We start from the raw sequence: 14,891 nt of genomic DNA on the forward strand, positions 1-14,891 counted from the left end.
CACTGCTGGGAATTCTGGGACATTATACAGTAACGCTACAAAGAGATCGGAGTGATGACTGTATTATTGTATTTGTCAGGTTCCTATGAGGTATCAGGATGCCACCGTCTATTTCTCCATGGAGGAGTGGGAGTATTTAGAAGGACACAAAGATCTGTACAAGGACGTCATGATGGAGGTTCCCCAGCCCCTCACATCACCAGGTAATAGACAACACTAATTACACATAGCCTATAATTACAGGTGCTTCTCACAAAATTAGAATATCATCTAAAAGTTAATTTATTTCAGTTCTTCAATACAAAAAGTGAAACTCATATTAGTCATTACAAACAGTGATGTATTTCAAGTGTTTATTTCTGTTAATGCTGATGATTATGGCTTACAGCCAATGAAAACCCAAAAGTCATTATCTCAGTAAATTAGAATACGTTATAACATCAGCTTGAAAAAATTATCAGTAATTGCACTCAATAATTGGTCGGGGCTCCTTTTGCATCAATTACTGCATCAATATGGCGTGGCATGGAGGCAACACCCGCTGAGGTGTTGTGGAAGCCCAGGTTGCCTTGATAGCAGCCTTCAGCTCGTCTGCATTTTTGCGTCCGGTGTCTCCCATCTTCCTCTTGACAATACCCCATAGATTCTCTATGGAATTATGGACAGACAAGTTTGCTGGACAATTAAGCACAGTGATACTGTTGTTTTTAAACCAGCAATTGGTACTTTTGGCAGTGTGGACAGGTGCCAAGTCCTGCAGGAGAATGAAATTTCTATCTACAAAAAGCTTGTCGGCAGAGAGAAGCACGAAGTGCAGTAAAATTAACAGGTAGATGGCTGCACTGACTTTGGTCTTGATAAAACACAGTGGACCTACACCAGCAGATGACATGGCTCCCGAAACCATCATTGATTGTGGATACTTCACACTAGACCATGGAAACCAAGGTGCCAGAGTCTGGAGGAAGAATGGAGAGATAGACAATCCAAGCTGCTTGAGGTCTAATATGAAGTGTCCACAATCAGTGATGGTTTGGGGAGCCATGCCATCTGCAGGTGTAGGCTCAATCTGTTTTATCAAGACCAAAGTCAGCGCAGGCGTCTACCAGGAAATTTTAGAGCACTTCATACTTCCCTCTGCCGACAAGCTTTTTGGAGATGGAAATTTCATTCTCCAGCAGGACTTGGCACCTGTCCACACTGCCAAAAGTACCAATACCTGGTTTACAAACAACAGTATCACTGTGCATGATTGGCCAGCAAACTCGCCTGACCTTGACCATATAGAGAATCTATGGGGTATTGTCAAGAGGACGATGAGAGACACCAGACCCAACAATGCAGACGAGCTGCAGGCTGCTGTCAAAGCCACCTGGGCTTCCATAACACCTCAGCAGTGCCACAGGCAGATCGTCTACATGCCACACCGCATTGATGCAGTAATTGATGCAAAAGGAGCCCTGACCAAGTATTGAGTGCATTTACTGAACATACGTTTCAGTAGGCCAACTTTTCCGATTTTAAAATCATTTTTTCAAGCTGGTGTTGTAAAGTATACTAATTTACTGTGACAATGACTTTGGGGTTTTTATTGGCTGTAAGCCATAATCATCAACATTAACAGAAATAAACACTTGAAATAGATCACTCTGTTTGTAATGACTCTATCTAATATACAAGTTTCACTTTTTGTATTGAAAAACTGAAATAAATTAACTTTTTGATGATATTCTCATTTCGTGAGATGCACCTATATATGTATATAAAGAGTGAATTCAGTCCCTGCATTTGTTTCCTTAAGGTATATCCAGTGAGAGAATAGCATCAGAGAGATGTTCCCGTCCTCTTCATCCACTGGACAGTCCAGACGAAAACCTCAATGTTCTTCAAGATCAGGTAGATGAAGAGAAGGTTCCATAAAATTTTCCTGATGATGTGTAGAAGACTGTCAAGGTCTTATGTTCAGTCTTGTTTTATCCACTACTATTAAGACTAATTTATTAGAGATAGAATTGATTTCATGGAGCCTTCCTTTATGAACAGTAAACCTGTGACTTTGGACTGCAACATGAAATTAATTGTTTTCTAGGGTTCAGCTTTAGTGTGAATCCACGGTAGAGTGGAAAAATCTACTCTTCTGAGCGACTTCAAATGAGACATTAATCATCAGTGCCAGACTAGCCAGGGCCAGTATTTAAAAAAAAAAACCTTTTAGGTTTTATATTTACAATCTTGTCAAGCGTTTACTGATTATATTGTGATGAAGGAAAAAGCATCTAATCAGAGTGGATCCTGTGGATGTAAACAACTCGTTAAAGGAAATTAAGAATCAATCTGTTGAGCATGAGATGTACAGTCATGCAACTGCAGATGAATAAAGCACTGGTGTCCAACGAATGTGTCTGAATACACTCATCCAGCATTCCTTATCACACATGGACTACAACAGCAGACAGCCAGATCAAGTTACATTGATTCCTAAGGGAAACAGGGAAAATGTAATTGTGCAAAAGAGTGCAAAAATTACATAATTGAGCAGTGAAAAATATTAAATGGTCTCATGATTCCAGATTTCTGATGCATCTAGATTCCCTATCCATATTTATTAGCAGTGTGGGAGGAAACCAGAGTGCCCAGAGTAAACCCACGCCAACACGGGGAGAACATACTCCTTGCAGATGTTGTCCTTGGTTGGATTTGAACCCAGGATCCCAGTGCTGCTAGGCTGCCAGATTTCAACATTTCATTAGGTGCAGTAAGTGTGGGGGATGGTTTCTTTGTCCATCCTGGGACGTCTGTTAGCTGCAGATGATTGGACACTAGGACTTGCCAAAGTATCGTGCAAGACCAAGGTCATGCCTTCATGACGGCGGTTTACACTATTGCAGAAGGACAATCAATGCACCCTGTCACAATGGTCGTATGGTCACGGACTATTTCATCATGACAGTGCAGTGTTTTCTTTTTCTTGCTTCGCCGGCCTTCACAGTCCCCAGATCTTAATCCTGAGATGAGGTAAATGTGCGAAGAGCAAGTCAGACCCATCTAATTTTAGGCATCTTCATAAACCTATCCTGTCTGCATGGGCCATTATTCCTGCGGAATAATTTCACCATCTAATGGAATCTATGACTCAATGAAGTGCCGACATTCTGAAGATCCAATGCACTACTAGTTGGGTGTCTGTCATGCACAGTGTGGGAAGACTAAGTGCAATATGAGGAGATGAGGGGGAGCCCAAACACTAGGGAAGTGAGGAGTGGAGACCCCTAGGGAGCTCTAACATCACCCCATCTGCCCTAAATGTCCTTCTATAGGTTCTGCACCTATCGCAGAGCAGGAACCTAATCCCTGACTGATCCTTAGCGATAGGCCCTGGTTAGGGAGAAGACGTTGTGTGCACTAGTCAGTCCCCACTTCAACTAAAGACAGAGAGGGTAGACGAACAAGGGGGGCACTTATCTTGAGCAGACTCAGAGAGGTAACATCAGAAATCCTCCAATAGCACCAGAGAGGAAGATACCCGACTGCTATAGCTTCAAGCCTTGACAAGTGAGAAATGTGCATATCGCTGACGATTCCCAGAAGCAGACTGGGAGTCTATAAACACCCAGGTCCAGGTGTGTCAATTAGTGCCGGAGGGAGGTTGCCACTTGGTCCAAGAGTCAGAAGGATTAAGAAGGCATCTGCAAAGCCTAAAGGTACCGTCACACTAAACGATATCGCTAGCGATCCGTGACGTTGCAGCGTCCTGGCTAGAGATATCGTTCAGTTTGACACACAGCAGCGATCAGAATCCTGCTGTGATGTCGTTGGTCGCTGCAGAAAGTCCAGCACTTTATTTCGTCGCTGGACTCCCTGCTGACATCGCTGAATCGGCGTGTGTGACACCGATTCAGCGATGTCTTCGCTGGTAACCAGGGTAAACATCGGGTTACTAAGCGCAGGGCCGCGCTTAGTAACCCGATGTTTACCCTGGTTACCAGCCTAAAAGTTAAAAAAAAAAAAAACACTACATACTTACATTCCCCTGTCTGTCCCTCGGCGCTCTGCTTCTCTGCCCTGTGTAAGCACAGCGGCCGGAAAGCAGAGCGGTGACGTCACCGCTCTGCTTTCCGGCCGCTGTGCTCACAGTCAGTGCAGGAAAGCACAGCGCCGGGGACAGACAGCAGAAGGTAAGTATGTAGTGTTTTTTTTTTTTTACTTTTACACTGGTAACCAGGGTAAACATCGGGTTACTAAGCGCAGGGCCGTGCTTAGTAACCCGATGTTTACCCTGGTTACCAGCCTAAAAGTTAAAAAAAAAAAAAACACTACATACTTACATTCCGCTGTCTGTCCCTCGGCGCTCTGCTTCTCTGCCCTGTGTAAGCACAGCGGCCGGAAAGCAGAGCGGTGACGTCACCGCTCTGCTTTCCGGCCGCTGTGCTCACAGTCAGTGCAGGAAAGCACAGCGCCGGGGACAGACAGCAGAAGGTAAGTATGTAGTGTTTGTTTTTTTTTACTTTTACACTGGTAACCAGGGTAAACATCGGGTTACTAAGCGCGGCCCTGCGCTTAGTAACCCGATGTTTACCCTGGTTACCGGGGACCTCGGGATCGTTGGTCGCTGGAGAACTGTCTGTGTGACAGCTCTCCAGCGACCAAACAGCGACGCTGCAGCGATCCGGATCGTTGTCAGTATCGCTGCGGCGTCGCTTAGTGTGACGGTACCTTAACGCAGAGACCTTCTGCAGCCAGAGGCAGAGCGACTGTCTGCAGCATCTGACACACCCGTGACAGTGTCTCTAATTTAGTGGTTCTGCAGTGCATGTTTTATTCTTGGTGGAGAGGACAATGAATGAAGCTTATCATAGACATTAGATTCTGTCTGGTTATGGAGACTGCTGGTTAGAATTAAGTCGAAGGGTTGGATTTATACATGAGACCTGTAGAGATTTGCTGTCATGTAATTTTTGACTGTCATGTTCATTTGTTATCTTTTGTTCTACGATTTCCTTCTCCATCTTTGAATAACTTTTGCAATATTTGTTTTAGGGAGAAAATCTGATCCTCATTAATACTACAGAGACATTTGTCAGTGGTGATGAGCAGTGTAATGAGGAGATTCCTACAGATAACCGCACAGGTGAGCAGTACCCACTAAGTGCAGAGGAGTCAGTCTATTAATTCATTGGCTGCTATAGTTATGTGTTGGCGTCTTTAAGGGTATGGTACATTATTTTTATGGTCATAGCTTGTTATAATAATAATTATTATCACTTTATTTATTTTGGGTAACTCTTTGTTTCCATGTCCCTGAACACTACAGAAAAGGTTACTTGACTGGGTGTGTGTTTTACCTCTTGTAGATGCAATTGTAAATCGCATACTGCTGCTTGACATGGCAGGCCAGGACCCTGTGAAATAGAGGTGATTGAGAGATACTGGAATAAGAAAATATAGTTGATCAATCACCCATGACAGCACCACGAGAGAGGGAATCCACCCACCAAGGACAGGCAACCTATAGGCTAAAAAGGGTGGCACCTCTCCCTTGCATCAGTTGGTTTTCTGTCTTTGATGGGGGAACCTGGTGTGGGGGAACCTGGTGTAGGCTTACCTGTGATTTCTTAGAAGAAGATGAGTTTCCTTCCCAGACCTGCTCGGCCAGTGCAGGAATACTGGTAGTGCCACGGTGGGTACAAGGGAGCTTTCACTTGTGTGTGGATGCAATGTGAGCAGAATCCCCTGACTGGTGATGAACAGCTCTGGCGTGACTCAGAGGGTCGGCGAGCTTTTACAGTGTGCATGCCCTGCCCTGGATACCCTCCCCGCAACGATGTGTAGTGTGGCCAAAGCCAGAAGTGCCACGCTCCTGGATGATTAGCCCGGGAGCAGGGCAATATGACGAGGCTGGTGAGGCGGCCGGGGGCACGGCCAATGACGTGGCAAGTACACACCCATCTTCAGATAGTGTATCAGGTCTCCATTGTTTCCCACTAGAAGAAGTATATAGACTGGAAAAATCAATCAGATCCACTATGGGCATTATGGACACTAAGCCTTAGAAATCAGTGCAAGAGATAATGTTCCGAAGCCTCAGAGGAAAGAAATATCCTTCTCGTTGAATAAAATTATCTGGGCTCTAGTGCGTGGAGAATGGAAGAGGTCAGAAAGGAGGTGCTCCCTACCTACTTCTTTCAAGAGGAAGTACCCCTTTGATGAACCGTCTTTATAATTATGGGACTTCGCAATAACCAAGTCTTTCAAAAGAGCTTCTTTACCCTTTGATGATAAGAGGGCATTGAGAGATCCCCTGGATAGGAAAGAAGACACATTTCTTAAGGAGATGTGGGAGACATCAGCTGGGGCCCTGAAACCGGCAGTAGCAGTAACTTGTACGGTCAGGTCCTTGATGATCTGGCTGGATAGTCTAATCCCAGTTAAAGGACTGGGTGGCAAGGGATCATATTTTGGCCACCATTCTGCTTACGCAGGGGGTAGCCAGATGCCTCAGCAGACTATCTAAGGTTTCCAACGCAGCTCGTAGAGCTTTGTGGCTGAAATGTTGGCCAGGGGACACCTAGGCCAGGTTGAAACTATGTTCCATCCCTTGTGAGAGGGAGTATCTCTTTGGCCCTGACCTGGACTAGATTCTAGAGAAGGCCAAGAAGTGGTTCCCCAGTCTGTTTATGCCTAACTACAGAGATCCTTCTGAAGAAGGACGTTTGTCCGACGCAAGCCTTCCAGGGAGCAGGACAAATGGGAAGATCGGATAAGAAAAGGTAGAGGACTCATGTTGTGAACCTCTTCCCAGGAGGCCAGGAAATCGGGTCACTGACTCCCATCCCAAGTAGGGGGAAGGCTTTTGCCCTTCTTCCCTGCCTGGGAGTGCATTTCGGCTAGTAACTGGATCCTCAACCTGATTAAATCAGGAGAGAATAGTCGTTTCCGCGAAAAAGATCTGTGTTGACCCCTCCTCGTTCTTCCTTGAGAGAGCAATTGGCACTAGAGACAGAAATCCTGGACCTAGTTTAGAAAGCCGTCCTCCCGGAGTCTGAAAGAGGGAGGGGGTTCTACTCTCCTCTCTTTCTAATAACCAAATCAGACTGCTCATTCAGAACTATAGTTAATCTGAAGGCTCTAAGCAAGTTCCTGAAAGTGCAGACCTTTAAAATGGAATCCATTAAATTAGCAATAAAATTGCTTATTCTTGGTTGTTTCATGGCAGTCCTGGATTTGAAGGATGTGTATTATCATGTGCCCATACATATGGAACTCATTTGAAATCTTTGATGGAGGTGACAGAGCTTTATGTCAGTTAGCGGTGGGTCATCTCCTCTACCTGACAGCTCTGCTTATGAAAGGAAAGGAAAACACCAAAGCAGAAAGCAGAATTCTTAAGCCACAATCCTCTAAGACAAGGGAAGAGGGAGCCGAATCAGGAAATCTTCAATCAGATAATTCTGATGTGCAGTCTCTGACTCATAGACCTTTTAGCCAGCAAGCTAACCTGAAAAATGATGGTGTTTTGTTCCCTGGACCCCAGGGAGGATTCCTTAGGGGTAAATGCATTTCTGGCCCCCTGGATTTTCAACCTGGAAATAACACTAAATAATCAGGAAGGACAGATTGAGTATCCATGGTTTTCGTGAGAATAATGTCAGTGTCCGATCCATGGGTTCTTCCAGAGGTGCCGAATCTCCTTTATCAAGGTCCATTATTCCATCCACGAGCAGCCAGCCTACACTTGAAGGCGTGGAATTTGACAGGGCGCTGTTAAGGAGGGAGAGGACGAGTCTTTTGAAGCCATAGAATCGGCAACCCTTAAAGGGAACCTGTCACCTGAATTTGGCGGGACCGGTTTTCGGTGATATGGGCTGAGTTTTCAGGTGTTTGATTCACCCTTTCCTTACCCGCTGGCTGCATGCTGGCCGCAATATTGGATTGAAGTTCATTCTCTGTCCTCCGTAGTACACGCCTGCGCAAGGCAATCTTGCCCAACTGCGGGCAAAGCCAAAAAGCATTAGTGCGCATGCGCCGGCGCACTATGTCCCGGAAGTATTTCGCTGTGTTCTGGCGTGTACTATGGAGGACAGAGAATGAACTTCAATCCAATATTGCAGCCAGCATGCAGCCAGCAGTTAAGGAAAAGGTGAATCAAACACCCAAATTCAGGTGACAGGTTCCCTTTAAAGTTCTTTCACTCAAAACAGCCCTGTTGATAGCATTGACATCAGCCAGAAGAGTCAGTGATATTCAGGCTCTTTCTATTGCTCTACCCAGGGCCAGTTTTAGACAAATTGGGACCCTGGGCAAAATTCAAAGTTGAACCCCCAATCCTGAAATATTCCACCAACAACACTGTTAGGCCCCCTTCACATGTCCATATAAAACACGTACGTATTACACCGATATTGGTGTCACCAGTGTTTTCAATCAGTGTGCCGTCTGTGTGCCATCTGTGTTTTTCCGGTATGGATACTGGACATGAAATTACAAAGCTTCTCACATACTTACCATGTTAAACTCGGACGGCAACGTACAGCACATGTACGGCACACAGATGGCATGTTTACACAGACCCATAGACTTGTCTTTTGTCCCTTGTCATCTTTGCTGCTGGGAAAACATGGACATAAGGGCAGCACCGTAGGTTAAATAGGGTACACGTCGTGGCATCTGTGAAAAACATGATACACAGTTGTGTGAAGGGGCCATACAGTCAAATAATAGAAAACATTAGCAGAATTGCCGTCTTTTTCTACATCCTACCTCACAAACGGCACAATAAAAAGCGATTAAAAAAAAAAGTCCTACATGTCCCCCAAACTACTCTGCTAAATCCCCTCTGGCCCTGTGGCCGATGATTCGGGGACCCTGATGGTTATTATTAGGCTTGAGCGAAACGGATCGGACAAATTCAAAAGTCGCCGACTTTTGGCAAAGTCGGGTTTCATGAAACCCAACCCGATCCTAGTGTGGGATCGGCCATGCGGTCGGCGAACTTCGCGCCAAAGTCGCGTTTCGCATGACGCGTTTGGCGCCATTTTTTCAGCCAATGAAGGAGCGTGGGCACAGTGATGACATAGGTCTTAGGGGCGTGCACGCCTATCGCCATCTTCTCGCTTGTGCGCTGTAGCGATTTGCAATGTGTAACACCAGCTTTTCTGTTCAGGGACGGAGGGGGGAGGGGGGGGGGGGGGGGCGAGAGAGAGAGATTTCCCATTGACTTTGCATTGGGTTTCGTGTTTTGGTCGATCCCCGACTTTTTGTGATAATCGGCCGATTTCACTCGACTCGACTTTTGGGATAGTCAGGTTTCGCGAAACCCGACTCGACCCTAAAAAAGTAAAAGTCGCTCAACCCTAGTTATTATTATTCACTTCGCAGCTACAATATAAGGTGCAGCCACAAGACCACTGCAGCCCAGTGCTGAAACTGGCGAAGACCCCCGCATCGTCGGTGTTAGAGCAGCAGGGGATTTATCATTTCATGCTAATTATTTTTACATTCTCAGAAAACCCCTGTAGTATCTGTTCACATGCACCATTTTTGCTGCGGATTGTGTTATGACCTGGTGGTTAGGAGCACCCGGAATGACCTGATAGTTAAACCTCCTGCAGGACGAGCTCTGGGATGTGGGAGCTCTGCTGACCACAAGCCCTAATCCTATCACACACACTAGAAATAGCCGTGGAGCGCTCCTGACCAGACCTAGGCGCCTCGTCACAGCCTAAGATCTATCTGGCCCTAGAGATAGAAAATAAAGCCTACCTTGCCTCAGAGAAATTCCCCAAGGGTAAAGGAAGCCCCCCACATATATTGACTGTGAGTAAAGATGAAGTCACAAACGCAGAAATGAAACAGGTTTCAGCAAAGGGAGGCCAGACTTACTAAATAGACAGAGGATAGGAAAGGTAACTTTGCGATCAGCACAAAAACCTACAAAAGACCACGCAGAGTGTGCAAAAAAGACCTCCGCACCGACTCACGGTGCGGAGGGGCCACTCTGCATCCCAGAGCTTCCAGCTAGCAAGACAAAATCATGAAAACCTGCTGAACAAGAAAACAGTGAACAAATAATGACTATCAGGAACTTGGCTTCTGCAGGAGAAGGCAGGTCACCAGAGAGATCCAGGAGCGAACTGAACCAATGCAAAAACATTGACAGCTGGCATGGAGTAACGATCTGAGAGGAGTTAAATAGAGCAGCCAACCAAAGGATAAACCACGTCACCTGTGTAAGGAACCTCAGAAGCAGCAGCTTCACTCACAGCCACCAGAGGGAGCCCATAGACAGAACTCGCCGAAGTACCATTCACAACCACAGGAGGGAGTTCGACAACAGAATTCACAACAGGATTGATCCATAGTGTTAGTAGGAAATAGGGATTTTTGTGTACTCACCGTAAAATCCTTTTCTCTGAGCCATTCATTGGGGAACACAGACCATGGGTGTATGCTGCTGCCAATAGGAGGCTGACACTAAGTGATACAAAAAAAGTTAGCTCCTCCCCTGCAGCATATACCTTCCTGCTGGCTCTCAGCTAACCAGTTCGGTGCAAAAGCAGTAGGAGATCAATAACAACATAAAGTATAGCATTATATATGAGAGTATAGCATGTCAAACTTTAAAACAAACAGAAGCTAATAACAGGGTGGGAGCTGTGTCCCCCAATGAATGGCTCGGAGAACAGAATTTTACGGTGAGTACACAAAAATCCCTATTTCTCAATCGCCTCATTGGGGGACACAGACCGTGGGACGACCCAAAGCAGTCCCTGGGTGGGTACAACATCAGATCAGGCCCTGTGTAACCGCTACTTACAAGAGCGCCACCGTGGTCTGCAGAGTCGACCTGCCCAGACTCACATCCGTGGAAGTCTTGGAATTATAGTGCTTCAAGAATGCATGCGTACTGGACGAACCCACAAGCTTGCAGGCGTGCTTTACCGACGCCTGGTGCCAAGAGCCCAAGAAACCTACAGACACTAAGCAAGAACTGGTTAGCTGAGAGCCAGCAGGAAGGTATATGCTGCAGGGGAGGAGCTAACTTTTTTTGTATCACTTAGTGTCAGACTCCTATTGGCAGCAGCATACACCCATGGTGTGTGTCCCCCAATGAGGTGAAGGAGAAATATTCATTTGACCTCTGCTTGTGTCAGTGCGGTCTGTGGCCCGTCAGGGATTTAGGTGAATCCTATTTTAGGGGGATTCAGGCAGAGCCCCGGACGCACTGCACAAGCTCAGTGTGTACAGGGCTTAATATACTATTATGTGGAATAGTGCAGTCTACTGTACTATTCTGCACTGTCCTAATACAGCAGCCAGACACGGACAGCAGCCAGATGACACTTTTTTTTATAAATCTGTTCCTGTCGTCTTTCAGCATTTCTGCAGCGTTTGTTTCCCTATTCAAATGAACGGGACACAAAAATGCAAGTGAAAACGCTGCGAAAATGCTGAATATATTTTTTCCCTGAAACTGACTGATGTATTTTCTTAGGGTATGTGCACATGATCAGGAATCGGCAGTGCTTTGGACCCAGCACATGTCCACTGCATCCAAAGCACTGCCAGCTATTAAACGCAGGTGAATCCTCTGATCATTGAACCATGCGGAATCACTGCGTCCAATACATTGTACGGGCGAAATTTATCGTGTCTCTGCAATAGAAATTGACATTCTGCACTCTGGAAAGACGCACCGCATGTCCGTCTCCGCGGGTGATCTGCGGATGTCTGTGCACGCATAGTGGACATGGGATTTCTTGAAATCCCATCCGCTATGCTGTAACATCTGGATGCTGTGGGTTGGGAGTTCCACAAGTACGCAGCGTCCAACCAGCAGTGATTACTGATCATGTGCACATACCCTCAGAGTATGTTTGTGTTTTTTTATGTAAACGTGTCCACTTTTCTGAGGCTGTTGGAACAGACGGACACATCTGTGACCAGTGGGGTACCACATATTTATTAACGATCTGGTAGAAGGTTTACACAGTAAAATATGGATATTTGCAGATGATACAAAACTATGTAAAGCAGTCAATACAAGAGAAGATAGTATTCTGCTACAGATAGATCTGAATAAGTTGGAAACTTGGGCCGAGAGGTGGCAGATGCGGTTTAACAATGATAAATGAAAGGTTATACACATAGGAAGAAGGATTCAATATCACATTACACACTGAACGGGAAACCACTGGCTAAATCTGACATGGCGAAGGACTTGGGGTTCCTAGTTAATGATAAACTTACCTGGAGCAGCCAGTACCAGGCAGCAGCTGCCAATGCAAACAGGATCATGGGGTGCATTAAAAGAGGTCTGGATACACATAATGAGAGCATTATACTGCCTCTGTACAAATCTCTGGTTAGACCGCACATGGAGTACTGTGTACAGTTTTGGGCACTGGTGCTCAGGAAGGATATAATGGAGTGAGTACAAAGGAGGGCAACAAAATTAAAAAAAGGGATGGGGAACTACAATACCCAGAGAGATTAGCAAAATTAGGGATATGTAGTCTAGAAAAAAAGACGACTGAGGGGCGATCTAATAACCATGTATAAGTATATAAGGGGACAATACAAATTTCTCTCTGAGGATCTGTTTATAGCAAGGAAGGTGACAGTCACAAGGGGGCATTCTCTGTGTCTCCACCAACATAGAAGAGGATTCTTTACTGTTAGGGCAGTGAGAATCTGGAATTCCTTGCCTGAGGAGGTGGTGAGGGCGAACTCAGTCGTGGGGTTCAAGAGAGGCCTGGATGTCTTCCTGGAGCGTAACAATATTGTGTCTTACAGTTCTTAGGTTCTTTAGAAGGACGTACAGTTGATCTGGGGATTTATTCTGATGGAATATAGACAGAACTGGATGAACAAATGTCTTTTTTCGGCCTTGCTAACTATGTTACTATGTTACATTCAGAAGAAAAATCACATGTGGAATTCATGTAAACTCCATTCCTGTCATTGCAATCTATGGTTCTATAGGGGATTCAGGCAGAACCCAACGGGCACATGAAAGAAAGACAGAGTGAACAGGCCCTAATGTAAGACACAGGCATTAGACATTAACTGCTGATCCCTATTATGACGACACTGAAATACAGAACTATATATGCAGCACATAAGCAGAGATATGCACTATACATGTATACACTTTATATCTACTTCATAAATATAGAAACATACACTATATACTGTATATACAGTATACAGACACATGCAGTGTGTACAAGCACATATATGAAGTATATACATACAGTTTTTATACAGTATGCTCACATACATATACAGTTTATATATATTTACACAATATACTGCACACGTGCAGTGTATAAATATCATATACACGGACACACATACTATACACTGTATGAACGTGTGTGTATATATATATATGTGTATGTATATATATATATATATATATATATATATATATATATATATACACATATATATATATATATATATATATATATACACACACACACACACACACACACACACACACACACACACACAGACACACACACACACACACACTACCGTTCAAAAGTTTAGGGTCACTTAGAAATTTCCTTACTTTTGAAAGAAAAGCACAGTTTTCTCCAATGAAGCTAACATTAAATAATTCAAAAATACACTATACATTCTTAATGTGCTAAATGACTATTCTAGCTGCAAACATCTGGTTTGTCATGCAATATCTTCATAGCTGTATAGAGGCCCATTTCGAACAACCATCACTCCAGTGTTCTTATGCTACTTTGTGTTTCTAACTGTGTAACAAGGCTAATGGATGGTTAGCATACCCTTGAAAACCCTTGTGCAAGTATGTTAGCACAGCTGAAAACAGTTTGGCTGATTAGAGAACCTATAAACCTGACCTTCCTTTGAGCTAGTTGAGAATCCTGGAGAATTACATTTGTTGGTTCCATTAAACTCTCAAAATGGCCAGAAAACAAGAACTTTCATGTGAAACTCGACAGTCCAATCTTATTCTTAGAAATGATGGCTATTCCATGCGAGAAATTGCCAAGAAACTGAAGATTTCCTACAACTGTGTGTACTACACCCTTCAGAGGAGAGTACAAACGGGCTCTAACCAGAGTAGAAAGAGAAGTGGGAGGCCCTGCTGCACAACTGAGCAACAAGACAAGTACATTAGAGTCTGTAGTTAGAGAAATTTACGCCTCACAGGTCCTCAACTGGCAGCTTCATTAAATAGTACACACAAAACGCCAGTGTCAACGTCTACAGTGAAGAGGCGACTCCGGGATGCTGGCCTTCAGGGCAGAGTGGCAAAGAAAAAGCCAAAACTGAGACTGGCTAATAAAAGGAAAAGATTAATATGGGCAAAAGAACACAGACATTGGACAGAGGAAGATTGGAAAAAAGTGTTATGGACAGACAAATCCAAGTTTGAGGTGTTTGGATCACACAGAAGAACATTTGTGAGATGCAGAACAACTGAAAAGATGCTGGAAGAGTGCCTGACGCCATCTGTCAAGCATGGTGGAGGTAATGTGATGGTCTGGGGTTGCTTTGGTGCTGGTAAAGTGGGAAATTTGTACAAGGTAAAAGGAATTTTGAATAAGGAAGGCTATCACTCCATTTTGCAACACCATGCCATACCCTGTGGACAGCGCTTGATTGGAGCCAATTTCATCCTACAACAGGACAATGACACAAAGCACACCTCCAAATTATGCAAGAACTATTTAGGGAAGAAGCAGGCAGCTGGTATTCTATCTGTAATGGAGTGGCCAGCACTCTCATCAGATCTCAACCCCATTGAACTGTTGTGGGAGCAGCTTGACCGTGTAGTACGCAAAAAGTGCCCATCAAGCCAAACCAACTTGTGGGAGGGGTTTCTGGAAGCATGGGGTGAAATTTCT

At 44.7% G+C, this 14,891-nt stretch overlaps 1 protein-coding gene across 1 annotated transcript in view; it reads left to right on the top strand.

Moving 5' to 3' along the window:
- Positions 1-14,891, top strand: part of LOC138664145 (gastrula zinc finger protein XlCGF57.1-like) — a 122,577-nt gene that overhangs the window by 20,817 nt on the left and 86,869 nt on the right. The window contains exons 4-6 of the mRNA XM_069750588.1: positions 80-203; positions 1,802-1,896; positions 5,038-5,128. Of these exons, the coding sequence (XP_069606689.1) occupies positions 80-203; positions 1,802-1,896; positions 5,038-5,128 (310 nt within the window). The remainder of the gene's footprint in view (positions 1-79; positions 204-1,801; positions 1,897-5,037; positions 5,129-14,891) is intronic.

The sequence above is a fragment of the Ranitomeya imitator genome, chromosome 2 (genome assembly GCF_032444005.1).
Source record: "Ranitomeya imitator isolate aRanImi1 chromosome 2, aRanImi1.pri, whole genome shotgun sequence".
Taxonomy (NCBI): Eukaryota; Metazoa; Chordata; class Amphibia; order Anura; family Dendrobatidae; genus Ranitomeya; species Ranitomeya imitator.